Raw genomic sequence first — 15,873 nt, 5'->3', positions numbered from 1 at the left:
TATAAAATATCATAAAATTATTCATGCATCACATAGGCAAGTTACTAGTATTCATAAACTTCTCATGTCACCAAAACATTGATTGCTAAAGTATAAACAAAACCCCTGGCCCTGGCTCAACCATATGCTCAGCTGTAACTTTTCACAATATGGTCCAAGTGCAAAACTACCTAGGATAAATCAAGCATCTATACAATCCAAAAAAGAAAGAAAATAAAATTGTATGTGGTTTTACATTTTCGTTCACAAGGCAAGGTAGTCTTGTTAAACAAGCAATAAGGCTATCTGCAAATTGTTCCTCGCGAATAAGTAATATCTCATATTCCAATACGCAATGGGTTTAGTCTCCAAAAAACATATTTACTTTTTATTCCTTTGCAAATTGGTGAATATTGGATGTCTTATGCAAGAAAGGTGGGTTGATTCTGATGATGATCAAGTTCCTCTTCACAATATTCATTAACAATCTTACCACTGCCAGTCACCAAGTCAAAAGCTCTGTATAAAGCCATAAAAATTATCTATTGGCTCTCAAGACCCATATAATGGGCCTTCAAATCACTGCTGTGCTAGAACGAGCCATCCTTTGAGCTTCTTCCAAGTCCTTCAGAAACCTGTTTTTTTTTTTTTTTGACCAAAATGATTATTGGGTCAGAGGAAATCGTGTAAAGCAAGGGTAGTTTCCACTTTAACTACATTCCATCAAATAACTAAACTAGCCTCAAATTATCACTATATAACTAAGCGTATCATATAAATATGACAAGAGTATAAATTAAATAAAATTTATGGCTATTTATACTAGTTGAGATTTAAGTTCGGTAAAGTGTGACTGAAGTTTACCGAAGTTATAGAAGTCTGGCTTATAACAACCTTCCATTCTCTAGGCTTGGATCGAGATTGGGTCAAAAATGGAACTTTAAAAGAATTTTGATTCGTAAATTTTAAGATACCACAAATCATTGCATGCTTTCAACCTACATGGGATGAATAATGCCAAACCAAAATCCACAAGCCCAACAAAGTTTCACCAGGTGTCAAATTAACATGATGCAAACCAACCCACAACTACATTCTCAAATTTGCAGCTGATGCAAGAAAGATGAAGGCCATAGAAGTTAGCATTTAAAACTAGTGTGTGCCAAGCATGAACCACAGCTAGCACAGCAAAAGCGTGCTTCTAAAATCACAATGATGATTCCAAAGCATACATACCTCTTAGAATTCAGAACCACAGAACCACCGAGCATAAAACGAATTCCAGAATTGCTGGCATTTTGTAAAGCAACAGAACGGGACTCTTCATATGTCGTCCCTCCAACAATGAATATAACTACTTCCTGTGGCCTGCTCAAAGATGAAGTGTTTGTCATTCAAGCTATTATCCAAAGCCTTTTAAAAATCTTTATTTGAAGGCTATAACTTTCACTTCAAAGGCTATGGTTATCTCAAATATAAATTAACGTTCAATCCTACAATACTCTGTCCATGCTTGAAATGTCTTTACTGTAAGATGTAACAGCAAAATGAAGGGGAAAGATAGGAGACTTAAGTAAAATGGTAGAAAAACTTGAGCGGATAGGTGATCGGGGGCATATATATCTGATTTTGACGTTGACATCTACTTCTAGCTTACCATTACTTTTGTTTCTGGAATTTATAGACATTTTTAATTTCATATCTTAGTCCTTTCCCCCCCTCTTTTCAGTATTTTCTTACAAGGGGAGGAGATTCCCTTTAAGCCGGACCTCATTGGTTTTAGTTTTTCTTTTGTACATGTTAATTTATTTCTTTTGGGTCTTCTTTTTGTAAAGATCCCATGTACTAGGATTGTGCCCCTTTTTGCACTTTCTTAATGAAAAAATAACTATTACTTAGATAATTTTTTTTTTTTAAAGTGTTTTCCTTGCATACCTCCCATGCACTAGGATTCCTCTTTTTTTCTTTTTCTTTTCTTTTTTTTTTTTTGCTCTTAATACAATTTATTACTTATCAAAATTATATATCTGATTTGGATGCATGGTAATCAAGAAGCTACGCAGAAACAGTAATAGTTTCCATTAAATGAACAATAATCTAAGTTCTGGGGGTAGGCTAGATGGCTTAAAAACTGTCTTCAACAAATTGAGGGGACGCAGCCACCTCAGTTAACTCATATCAATCAATCCCTATGACTATATATAGCACAGTGTCAGGGTGAAGCATCAGTGCCCAAAATATGCACAGGGCCAAACTCCCAAAAATAAGAAATCCCTAATTGATACCTTTGGTGTGTGACCTTAACCTACCATAAACTATGTTGATAGGTTTGCTTCAAATGAGCCATTAGCGGACCAGCATACCTTCATTTCTTTGTTTTTTTTTTTTTTGGGAGGGGGGGGGGGGGGAGGGGGGGAAGTTACGGGCCAGCATACATTCTTTAACAAGTGCTGAAAGTTAGACATTAGCAACATATATCTGATGAGAGATAATATGTTATATAGAGTTGGTTTGGATACTGCTTATTGCTGAAAACTGAAAACACTGTAGCAAAATAAATTTTAAAAATGTGAATAGTGTCGTGGGACCCAGTTTTAAAATTGTTTTTGCTGAAAAAGTACTTGTGGATCCCATGAACAGTGCACAGGACCCACACGAAAATGCAGACGCGCGTCTGCTTTCCTTTTCAATGCAATCCAAATGTGCACTTAGACTAAGAAATTTGTATGAAGTGGGATTTTCCTCATAAACTCTTCTCATTATTAAAGAGTAAAATTAGTAACATAACTAGAATTATCTTGGCACTACTTCTTGATGATATGCACACATACACGTATATGCAAAACTACACGCATGCATAAACATGTACCACACAAGTTCCCGTTACCAGTTTTTGCAGTCTTACCACTGGTTATTCAGTTAAGCCTGGTTTTTCACAGAAAATCTTGTTTTACTGTTTTAGGCTATATTTGGATTGGTATAGAGTTCTTGATTGAACCAGTTGAATCAGCTGGTCTGCTCAGGATTTTAAAACAGTGGAAAGAAAGCACACTACATTCCAAAAGTTGCAAGAGATAAACTGCAACATTCCTGGGAAGAAACAGTTATTTTATAAAACAAACCTGCCCTGCTGAAAGTGATTGCCAACATATGGGTAGTCCACATCTCTCAACCGCCCCTTGGAAATGCTTTCCATGGTTTGGAACAAAAGGGGTTGGTGCTGGGTGTAAACATTCTCAACCCCCTACAGCATGGGGGAAAACGATGTATAAGCATCTAACCACATCCGCAAGCAGAAAGTGAAGTGTTTCTAACTAACCTTCAGTCCACGAGCCATGTTACGAGCAATATTCAAAAGATCTCGATTTCCAAAAAGATCCCCAGTTCGCTTATCAACCCCTGCTTGCTTCAAGACGAACTGGACAAGCTGTCATACCATGATGGCCAATTTTTTCAAAACCAGTGAATCATCTAGCAACTAGCAAGGAACACAACAATTTCAACATATTTGCTACTCTACTAAAGCATCAAAGCATGCAAAACAGAAATGCTGGTTTGCTTATTTTACCCCTGGTTTGTACTTGGCAGACAGAGAAGCTAGTTTGTTGAAAAGTTGCATCAATTGAACAGGGCTTTCCTTCTCGTAGCGCAAAGCATAAAGCATCACTAAGCGTAAACGGTCAATATCAGATACACTTTCATTGTTTAAAAGATTTGTCACTGCCTGCATTGAAGTTTGAAAAGGGAAGAAGGTCATTGTTCAACATTTGAACAATATACTAGATATTTCCGGCTCTAATTTCGAGCTGTCAAATTCAGGAATCTCAAATCATATATCAGTAGGTAAGTCTATTGACTCCAAAAAAGTACCAACTATCACATCTCTCCCTCTCCCTCCCCAGTGTTTAGTGGTATACCCATGTAAGTGTACATGCCCACCAGGGGCGCCACAGGGGGGGGGGGTGTTGGGGTGTTGAAAAAGTCTCTAAACGGTGTTATGTAGCAGCACTCAATATCAGTAGATGAACACAATAATTCAGGAGACCAAATAGCATCTTGTAACACAGAAAGGAAAATTAGGTAATCAAACATAAGCAATATTTATTGCATAGGCCTTCGTTTTTATGAGAAGGCATAAATTTTGAGTTAATCCTATTGGATGATGTCATTAACTGCTAATCGCTTATGAAACTTCAAATAAGTTACATAACACCTCTAGAGAACCTATTTATCCCCCGCCCCCCGCCCTCCCCAAAATCGAAAATAGATCCATAGCCAACCCCAAAGGACTAAGGCTTTATTGTTTATAATAATGAGGCTAAACCTAGGTTTTGTTGGTTTCATCAAGGAAAGAAGTTTAAACCCTAAATTCAAACATTGGGCAGATCAAAAACTTGTGGAGAGTTTAAAACTAGGATGTGACTTTTCTCCCAATTCACATGGAAACACAGACACAATAACACCCAAAAACACTTGAAATTGAAACTCCCCAGAATGCCCAGCACTTGCTGTTTAAAATCTTCAGCTTAATTTTCGCAAAATGAACCGAAGGTGTAGCTTACCAAACCTTAGTTCCTTGGATTATCCATTGGTCTAAACTCAAAGGGAAAATAAGGAAATTTCTTTTTAATGTGCGTGCAGAGATTCTTTTATGAGAGTCCACTGAGAGGATAATGAAATGCATAACCAAGGGATGTATCACATTCTTGCATGTGATTTGTAAATTTTGTAAATTTTGGATGTTAATACTAACATTCAAATTGTTTTAATGATTAGAACAAAAAATGCACAGCTCACCCCAACTTCATGCACCACAAATAATCAATTCTCATCTTCTTTTGACAACAATCCTGACCATCCTAATTATAAACTCTGCAAACACATACAGGATAAAACCTTTTTGTTCATTATCCATTTGGCCCAAGAACCCCCATTCAGTGGCGGAGCCAGGAATTTAGGTTAGAGGGGGCAAGATTAAAAGACAAGATTGGAAGTAAAAAATTAATCTAAAAAAATTAATCACTATTAATAACAAAATAAGTAAACAACTATATGATAATGTAATTGTCATACAGAATCTAACATAAAATGTAAACTTTAATTTATTTTTTCACACCTAGCTTATTTTACTCAATTGCCCTCGACGATTTTTCATATTTTGAAACCCAACTTGAATGCTTTTAAAAACTGCACAGCAACTCTGAGATCCAAAGAAAGAAACTGGATTGAAAAGAAATTTTTTCGTTGTGATGGGAGGCGTGCCTTGTTTGCATTATATATACTTTTTTTTTTCAGAGTTCTACTGACTTCTAATCCGGGTAGGTGTAGCAAAGTTGTTATAGAGATCATTAGAATTGTGATCAGGGGGGGCACCAAGAAAATTGAGAGAGCTGTTCTTATGGATTTGAACTGTGTAAAGCAATGATCCATCTTTTGATATGCACGGCACTAGCTCTGCTGCAAGTCTAGTCTTGTCTTTGTAGTTGGGTGGCATGAGGGGACCCCTATGAAAACAATTGAAATTTCAGGGGGGCACCTGCCCCCCCTCGCCCCCCCCTCCCTCCGCCCCTGCCCCCATTTGGATATATATGGATACGTTTGCCCCAACGTGTTCAGGATTACTTAAAAAATTTGCCCAATCTTGCCCCACTTAACAAGTCCAAACTCAAATCCAATTGAACCTTCCTATAAATGCCGAAATTACTAATAAATTATGTCTACGTCTGATCCAGCTGAAATTTATAAAAATCCATTACTCAAAAATCTTCTTTGCATCCTAACCAAACTTAATGTCATATATTACTAGTAAAGTAAAAATTAATGCCAATGCTTTGATTGGTATCAGAAACCTCAATGTTGCACCTGTCACTAATGAATCATCCTACTTCGGCTTTGGACAAGTGATAAGCCTTAGATTGGGTTAGGGTCAATCACAGTTCCAAATATACATTTTTTGATAGGTAGGTCATAGTCCAAATATTACCAAGTCTAAAATAAAAATAAACAAATAAGAGAATAGGGGGACAAACTCTATAATAGCCCATTAGAGGTGAATGCCCCTGGATTACCCGGCAACTGGTTTTGACAGGCGGGAGAAGTTGCTTGTAGGTTTTAATGGCTAGAGGAGAGTCCAAAGAGCTTTTCCTTAGAAAGGTTCCCTACACTATCCAAAAAAAACAATCACAACAATTACCCTGCCCTATCTAGTGAGGAGAAATTGCCAGTCATACTTCTCCGCATCCCCCAGATCCTGCCAATTGGACTTTCAACCCCACATGTCCGTGGCACCCTGACTGTTTTTGTCCTATTGTGTCAATAGTGCTCTGAACCCCTGCAAAGTTAAGCACTTGGCAATACTGTCAGCCAAGAGAAGATTTGAACTAGTGACCTCTGCTTCATGAGGCATGGTCACTAGCCAATTGTCCTCTCCTCCTAATTTTTTTTTTTTTTTTTGATAGGTAAGATAAGATATTGATAAAAAAGACTACGACATGGAAGAAAACATGAAGTAGCCACAAAAATAAAAAATAGACCTAAAGCTATGTACAAGAAGAAGGGGAATCTAAAAACATTGGGAGGGACTCACTAGATGTGAGTCCCCAAACTTGTGACCAATCAAACAAAGTCCCATAAAAGACTAGAGAAGTTGCTCCCTCGAGCATTCCATATCCTCAAAGGTACACCTGTTTCTCTCCCTTCAAATACAATACATTAAACACAATGGAGTCAAATTCCAAATATTGGAAGAATGCTTCTCCAACCAATTCCTCCACCCGAGCAAAAGATTCTTCACTCTCTTAGTAATCACCCATGCAACTCCAAAATATTTTAAAACAAAATTCCAAAACCAGTGAGCCTCCCGACAATGAAGCAAAAGATGGTCCACTGATTCCCCATCACATCTGCACATGCAACACCAATCCACTAAATAAAAGCCTCTCCTCCTTAAATTATCAGCTGTGAGAATCTTTCCCCATGCCACTGTCCAAGCAAAAAAGGAAATTCTTCAGGGAGCCTTAAACCCCCCAAACTGCTTTCCAAGGGAAGATAACAAAGGACGATTCCCTCAACTTACAATAAAAAGACCGAATCTCAATTGAAGAATCATTCATGAAGATATATCTTCTAACTCACATAATATAAAGCTAAACACTAACTGGACAGCCCAATTCATTTCATCTCATACTCATTAAGCTAAACCAACACTTGTTAAGGTTAAAGCACAGTTCACTAATATCATGACTGTGATCATGTTCATAATAAGTCTAGTACTCAATGTTCATCACCACCAGAAATAAGGGGTTTTCAATAGCATGCTGTGATATATCAAATGAAACTTGTTTGAAATTCTTAGATAACATTTGATCATTCATTGCATAATTCAAGCATTTACATTACTAGTCTTTATCAGCTGGCACTAATATAATGCAAACAGCATATCCCATGAACTATCTCTTTAAAATTAGTTCTCAAATTATGCTATGACCTCAACTGTTTGACTTCCTAACAGCTTGTCAATTTATATTCTTGCATAGAAGAATTATTTGATTGATCAATCATCCATTCAACTCCCCAAAAATTTAGGCTCCATTTGTTTCAGTGTAGAATATCTTTAGTGCAACTGAAAATTGCTATTCAATGGATGAGTGGAAATTACAGCAAAGAGGTGGGAAATAATTTATGCCATCTCCCCACATCCCCTCTACCTTTCTCTTCTCTCCAGACAAGGCATGACCGTCACAATCTCTCTCTCCCTCCCTCATGCCGACACCACTGTGACGTAGGACATATTGGGGAATTTGTCTACATGCGCTTGTGGGAGGATTAGGGTTAGGAGGATTTGGGATTTCGGGTCAATTAATAACTGGGGAAAGGATGAGATAGGATTTGATTTAGGTTTGCAAAAGAGATGGGAAGATACTACTACCTGGTTATTTGATGGCACTTGAATGGGAGTGGTACTTTTGATAAGCAGTCCTACTACCTGGTTATCTGTGGCATTACTGCTCATTCCTTTCCTATAAATGTTAGCAGGAGCTTGAATGGGAGAGGTACTTTTGATAATGCAGTCCCACTACCAGGTTATTTGTGGCATTACAGCTCATTCCTTTCCTTCGAAGAGAATTTGGAGTGTCAGAATTCCTAGGAGGATGTCTTTCTTTTTGTGAGAAGAAAGAGGAAATTGAAAGTGAACAGAAGGTATTTCTCATTTTCAATTAAACTTGGTACTTATATAAAATAAAAATAAAAATAAAAAGTTAAAGAGAAAAGAAAGAGAGAATTGAAAGTGAGAATAGAACATTAAGGCCAAAGTGCCCTCAATACTCAAAACACTCAATTTTTCCATTCAGCAACTCCATCTTTCTTTAAGTGCAATGAAACTTTTATAGACTCCAGATCTTAGCTTTGCCCAATAGAACTAGAACTCTTACTTTGACTAACAAACAAACTCCTGAATGAATTGGACCAAAAACCACACATAAAAGTCCATAAACTAAGACTTACCTATAAATAAATTAAAACCCTATGCCAGCAACACTGACTGATAACTAACAATTACGTAGTTAATTTTTTTTTTTTTAACATAATTAGAAAAATACCCTTAACACTAGGGAAAAAAAAAAAAAAAAGCCACACCACCTTCCTAACTTCCCTGTCCCACTTCTCCTCACTTCACCACTGCCACCCCCTTCCACACCCCCCCCCCCAAAAAAAAAGAAAAAAATACAGAAGCTCCTCCCACCAATGCCTACTAACTTTTTGTTGGTTTTAACATATAATTTTGCGCAACCTTAGATTTTGTGCAACCAAATAGTAGAAAAAAAATTTTAGGATCTCAAAAAAAAATTAAAAAAATAAAACAATTTATTTTCCTTGAAAATATTGTGTAAAAAACATTTTCACCAGGAAAATGCCTTACATAGTAACAAACGGAGCTAGTAATGCAGTTGCTGTCGGTGGAGCCACTCAAGTTTATTATTAGTTCCAATGCGTAAAACTACTTTCACCAGGTCATCATTTTTTTATATATATTTTAACAAATTTTTTTATTGGTATCATTTTTTAAAAATATATTTTAACAAATTAAAATTTGAAAATTCATTTCCCTACCATATTTGAGCATTGGGTAAATAACATGATTCATCTTAATCTGTCTCATACTGATGAGTGTATCTACATGCATGTGTGCATACAACAAAATCATCCAAGACAACATCCTTTTTTTCAACCTCCTGTACTAGGATAATCTACTCCTTGTGCTTGATTCATGACCATATAGCTGTCTAAAAAATATATCAAAATCCATACTTATGTATCTTATAATAATTTCTATTATAAATTATCTAGAAAAACATATATCTAAGTAGGCTCATGGATATATATTTAGTAACATAAACAATATTTAGAGAAAAACAAGACACCATACAATTGATTACACTACCTCAAATGCTGCCACTTGACCACCATTACAAGCCAACTCCTGCTCTGTTTCTGAAACTAACATGAGTTTTCTCTCTTCAACTATCTTGCTCATTTCTGTGACCAATGTCACATGCTTTGAAACATTTCCATGCATTTTTCTGTACTCAGGGTACTTGTCAACAAATTTGGCCATGTCTTCTGCAGAAATTCAAAATGTTGGAATGATGGAATGTTATACCTCAACCCACCATGCTAATTTAGTAACATAATATCTCATAAGTCTGAATTTATCAAGCCTCATACAAACCTATCGTCTGGATGCTCTGGTTACTCTTTGAAATCTGCTGAAATTCATCTACCAATCGCTTGATATTCATCCCAATATCTCCAAAATTCTCATACATGTTAGCTTTGAAAAAGGCATCTTGTTCTGATGACAACACAACCTCCTGTGAGTGTGAATTGAACAAAGATCATTTTCTTAGCAACGCAAACCATAAAAATAAATATGTGCAATATAACAGGAAATGCAGTGCAACCTGTTGATCCTTTGGAAGTTTGCCAATGTTTCTCAAATCCACCTTGTTGTCTTGAATACCTATCAATTCATGAACCATTGCCTATGGAACATGATGTGATAAATGAGTTCAAATAATAATAAAACCATCCATGTTACATCAAAACAAAGAGGCAGTTCTCATATAAATGGTAAAATCTGTACTGACAACCCCAAATACCTGATAGGTCCACTGGTTTAGCAAAGGGGTCACAGGATCATCCCTCCTATCAATTACAAGCAACAATGGGGAAACTTCCATTCGTCTGAAATCAAAAAGCCCACTTTCCTGCTGGTACATCAGCTTCTGATACATCCCAAAAAAGTATAAAAGTCAGATTTCTATGAACCTAAAATAGTAAAATTCGAAGGAGAAACTGCACCCAGTAAAATTAACAATGATATGAATTATCATGAATACACATATCATCAATCAGTTTCTAGGGGAAAAAATATACATGTGTGTGTATAAAATTCTGAAAACAGATCTCCTGGTGTGTCTATAACATCCAGGATTCAAATCCCCCCTCCCCTCTTGTAACTATCAAATTATAAAAATAAATAAATAAATTACACATTAAAAAAATTCTGAAAACAGAATGCTTAAAATTAATATGAAACTCAGTGATACATATATCATGAACAAGTAACATCTACATGTGTGTGTATTAAATTCTGAGAACAGAATGCACAAAATTCTTATGAAACTCAGTAATACATATATCATGAACAAGTAAGTTTTTACACTATAGCTTCCAGTGCTTCACTTACAGCTGTTTCCTGTGCAATCCTCTTAGCAATATCAGAATTCCTTTGATATCTAATAATAGGTCTCCTTTTTAAGGCCAAAAAAATGGATGCAATACCGTCAACAACTCGGTCACAGAAGTGCTGCGAATTTGAAGGATCTACAACTGCTGGGAGCATATAGATGTGATTTGACGGCATATACAAAGTGAAATGGTAAGGATCAATTGCTACAAAGTCCGCATAAAATTCCTGCAAGATACAGATAATAATTGTATCAAACTTTACAGTTAATATGAGGTGGCATAAAAACAAGGTCAAATAAGATAACATCTACTCATGCATCAGAACAAGAATTCAGAGTTTCAGACCATGTTTAAGCAACCCCATAAATGCAAGCCTGTGACAATGACATGCTAAAGATACAGTAAAGTAAAATATCAACCAAAAATTTTTTAGTAATGCAAAACAGTTTTTAGTTGGTGAAAGAGTTACCTGAATCTGCTGGACAACTTCCTGTTCATCTGCGTCAGCTAAATTATGAATCTGAGTATCCTTCAATATGTTGGAGAAAACTGTACGAAATTCAGTATACACACAAAGAAGCTTCAAATCAATAGCCAATAAGCAATAATGAAATTTTGAAACATTCAAGTACAATTTCAGTGGCAAGATAACATTGTAGCTCCTCTCAAATTATTAACAAAACTTACATAGGTGGTACTCTCCAAATCTAGGACTAGCTAGCTGTTGCCGCAAATGCTGGATATTCTCTGACGTGGGCCGAAGGAAGTAAACCGCTTTAAGATGTGACATTGGTTCTTTTGATTTGTAAATGGAATCTACCAATTCTACCAAGAATACTTCTTTCTGAAGAAGTTCCGACTGTGAATACCCGACACTAACTATACTAACCTGCAAATTCATAAACCAAATTGATGAGCATCTCTCTTTTCCTTCTTAACCCACTAGACCCAATCCGAATCGAACACAATGGTGAAATTCCAAATCAGTAGATTACAGCCAAAAAAAAAAAAACTGTAAACAGAATCAAAACAAACAACAAAGGGGCATTGGCAGTTCATGTACTACTCATGAAAAAACTGAATCGCCACAACAAAACCCACAACTTTTTCCACAATTTGTCCACGTGGCGAGTTGTGAGTGGTGGGTTCGTGAGCAAGTTGTGGCAAAGTTATGGGGTTTTTTTTTTTTGTGGTACTAGCATTATTCCATTAGCAATTCAAGCTAACAACCTCTCATACGAGAAGGATTTTATCCCAAAAAACACAAAATCACAAGAATTTGTAATTTTTTTCAACAACATCCATGATGCAGGGTTCCATAGACCCTTCATTACAATAAATTTGAACGCGTGACAGCACGCACACACAATACCATGAAGCATTTTCATGCAATTCAAACTCGGCCCAAGCAATTGTTTTTCCCCGAAAAACTTGCATTTTACGGCATTTTGAATTTAACAGCATTGAACTTATAAAAACCAACAATATAAAACTAATGATTAATGAACAAAAGTAGAACATAATTATAGGAACGAGAATTCAAATTCCAAAAACTCAAATTGTCAATCATATAAATAAGAAAAAAAAATTTCATAGGCTTTATAAAGTTATATCACTCTGCGAAATTCAAACCCTACTCGGAATTTTCTAGGAAATCAAATTCAAAAGTCCAAACAGAGAAATGAAGAGGAGGAGTGTTTGGGAACGAGGATTACCGTGTGAGAATCGAGGATGAGAACCTTCATGCCCGAGATGTCCTGTAACATCCGGTTGATGTAATCACGTACGGCCGATACCAACACCATGTTTCAAGTCCACTCCGATCTACGGTTCTGATTCGTTGAATTCTGCTTTGTAATGGATTTTCGGATTCGGAGCGAAAGTGTTGACTGTTGTAGGGAGAGAGAGAGAGAGAGAGAGTGTTGCAGTGGGAACGAGAGGGGCAAACGCACCGTTTCAGTGGGTAGATATCAAACCAGGCAGGCTTTTCAAAATTACGTTTAAACTAAAGAAAAATAATTTATCCCTGACTTTTTATTATTAAAACAAAAACATTTTTGGGCCTTCAATTTTAATTCTAAAAAATGATAAATTCTGACTCCAAACATATTTAAAGCTAGGTCTATGCAATAAGCGAATAACAGCTTAATTCGCACAAACCATTGTTGATATAATATTTATTTCGAAACAAGTAGGGCGAGTTCAACTAATAGAGTAACGGGTTGAATTTAATGGTATGTTCAATTTTTTTAAACTTCTAAGATTAGGAGTGTGCACGGTTGAATTTTTATTTTTTGTATTTAGCTTTATTTTTGTAATATATTAGTTAGTTTTTATGTTTGCAAAACTATTTAGCAAATTGGATCTAGGGGTGCCAAAATTTCTACTTCTTTTAGATGTAAGATGGTCCATATAAGTAGTATGATAACGATATATCAAACAATTATATTTGTTTTTGTTCAACTGCTTTAACTAGTGGGCTTGTTTGCGTCCGTTGTATTTTAGAACTATGTTTATTGCATCTATAAACAATTTACTCTCTATTTTTAGTACATGCTTTGTGCATGAAAATGATGAAATTATAGATCTAAATATATAATCGTGCAACTTGTTCAAATGATTTAATGAATTATGTGATTAAATACATTGTCATGAAATTACTGGCCGGTCTTATAAATTGCTACATAATGAGCGGAAGGAGATTTTTCCAATTTAACGTTGTAAATAAAAAAGTTAAAATTAGGCAAAGTGGTATGAATTGACTACACTCATCTCTAGACTGGTTCGTGTAAATTATGTTATTGCACAAGTGTCTCTATATGTTTAGATCCTAGCTTGTTGGGATGAAATTATTTGATCATGTAATTGTCATCGTAAGCAATGAGGTAAATGTGAGATTTAGGTTTGCTTATAATGATAGCTGACAGGGATTGTTTAATCCTGAACGTCCCATATGTAATGATCCCGGGAATGTTGTTTTCATCAGCAAACATGTTGGACTTCAGTGTTTTTTTTTTGTGTGTGTGTGTGTGTGTGTGTGAATGGACGCGTGTTTCTAGTGCTTCCAATCTTTGTTATTGTATTTGATCATTGCAGAGACCCATCTTGAATCCACTTTACAGACAGGTTACGTTTAGTAAATCATGATTTGGTCATTGCAGAGACCCTACTTGAATCCACTTTACAGACAAGGTTACGTTTAGTAAATCATGATTTGGTCATTGCAGAGACCCTACTTGAATCCAATTTACAAACATTATCTCTAGATTCTCTACTCTTTCTTAAGATTAATTCATTCTTTTTTTATTAAAAAAAAACCCTAGTGTAGATTAGGTTAAATTAGGCTACCAACATAACATAACAGTTGAACCATTTGAAACGGTATCAGTGAAAGTACATATATGAAGAACAACTGTTTAGGTTTACAAATTTTTCTTCTTTTTTTCAATATTCTATGGTCACTATGCAAGTTTCCCTGAACTAGAATATTTGGACATATATTAACAAAAAATTTTCGTTTAGAAATATTAAAATCAAATCTCTATTCATTCAAGAATTGAATTGTTTTAAGTGATAAAAGAAGACATGGGCAAAAATAATGTTTAAAGAACTTGTTGCATTGAAAACTTATCTCTTATGTTTATATATATATATTAACAATCTTATGGACACATCTAATTTCATTCATTACTAAATTGTTAACTTATGATGATTGATGAAAGTTACATTACTTTCACATAGTGGCCGAGCCACATAGCTCCTTGGGGGGGGGGGGGGGGAACTTAAAATTTCTTCTATAGTACTGTACATGGCAAAATGATATTGGCACATCCAAAAAATATAAGATATCTCCCAATTTGTTCCTCAAAATTTTACAAGTCCAACAACTTAAAGAAACTTGTCCTCAAATAAAATAATACTTACCACCGCACATCCTTGATGCGATGGTTACTCCACAGGTATAAATGCTTGTGGAGTGTGGGGGGCAAGAGTCAGAATTTAAGTCTCTAGAAAGGAGCTTCACACACATTTACACTTAGATTAGGCTAGAGTAGAAATTCTATTTTGTATAAAAATAAATAAATAAATAATACTTGGCCCTTTCAATTGTCCAAACACTTGAAAATTAATCCAATGTTCAATAATTACTCTCTCAAATAGTATAGATATCAGTCCATTTATCATTTCAAAACACAACTTTACTTTTCCCTTTTCATTTTCACTGTCAAGGAAACTACAACCTATTAGTGCTATTGCTTGTTTTCCCTATAGTGCTGCCAACTCATTGTTTATTTCTTATCAACTCATCTTAGAATATTTGGACATATATTAACAAAAAATATTCGGATTAGAAATATTAAAATCAAATCTCTATTCATTCAAGAATTGAATTGTTTAAGTGATAAAAGAAGACATGGGCAAAAATAATGTTTAAAGAACTTGTTGCATTTTATAACTTGTCTCTTATGTGTATATTTTTTATCAACAATCTTATGGACGCACCTAATTTCATTTATTACTAAGTTGTTAACTTATGATGATTGATAAAAGTAACATTTACTTTCACATAAGTCCATAAATTTATATTTTCTTTTTTATATTTGATTCAATTTATCGTAATTACCATTTGAGTGAGTTAAAGTGAATGGTACTTCCTCATGCCTTAACTGTATGGAGGGAATGTTGGAGCCTCAGTTCGAGATTTGGAGGAGAGGGTGGGGTATATAAGAGTTTTGCTTCTTGACTTATTTAATTTTATGGGGAATTATATTTCTTTAATTTTTTTTATCATTTTATTCCAAAGAAAAACTTTTAATTGCTTTTTTATCTTTTGAAAGATATTTCTTATTCACGTAGTTCTTTTTTTTTCTTTTTTTTTGATACTCCCAACAACAAAGGGGAGAGGGGAAATGGAATTCAACACCACACATCAGTACTAAAACTGCATGCTTATTCACGTAGTTCAGTTTGTCATGATTACAACTAAAAGGATTTTTCTTTTCTTTTCTTTTCTATATCTATGGTTTTTTTTTTTTTTTGGGTCATTATATTTTTTTTTTTTTGATAAGAAGAATTTTTTTTTATAATTTATTAGTATTAGTATCTTTCCAATAAAATTTTCAACTAAGTGTCCATTTGGTT

General features: G+C 35.1%; 1 protein-coding gene across 2 annotated transcripts; it reads right to left on the bottom strand.

Moving 5' to 3' along the window:
- Nucleotides 1–17: 17 nt before the first annotated feature.
- LOC142619359 (vacuolar protein sorting-associated protein 45 homolog) lies at nt 18–12,677 on the bottom strand. Of its 2 annotated transcripts, XM_075792441.1 has the most exons (13): nt 12,447–12,677; nt 11,419–11,620; nt 11,201–11,280; nt 10,730–10,957; nt 10,140–10,265; nt 9,942–10,022; nt 9,710–9,851; nt 9,422–9,600; nt 3,548–3,703; nt 3,299–3,406; nt 3,102–3,223; nt 1,216–1,347; nt 18–614 (listed from the first exon to the last, which is right to left on the bottom strand). In XM_075792441.1, the coding sequence occupies exons 1-13, from the start codon at nt 12,534–12,536 to the stop codon at nt 554–556; spliced, it is 1,707 nt and encodes a 568-aa protein (XP_075648556.1). In that variant the 5' UTR covers nt 12,537–12,677; the 3' UTR covers nt 18–553. The 2 variants fall into 2 exon arrangements, with proteins under 2 accessions (XP_075648556.1, XP_075648557.1); XM_075792442.1 differs by lacking the exon at nt 10,730–10,957.
- Nucleotides 12,678–15,873: the final 3,196 nt, after the last annotated feature.

Source organism: Castanea sativa, chromosome 12 (assembly GCF_040712315.1).
Source record: "Castanea sativa cultivar Marrone di Chiusa Pesio chromosome 12, ASM4071231v1".
Classification (NCBI taxonomy): domain Eukaryota; kingdom Viridiplantae; phylum Streptophyta; class Magnoliopsida; order Fagales; family Fagaceae; genus Castanea; species Castanea sativa.
Note: the sequence above shows the minus strand (reverse complement) of the source record. Positions and strands in the feature narration are given on the sequence as shown.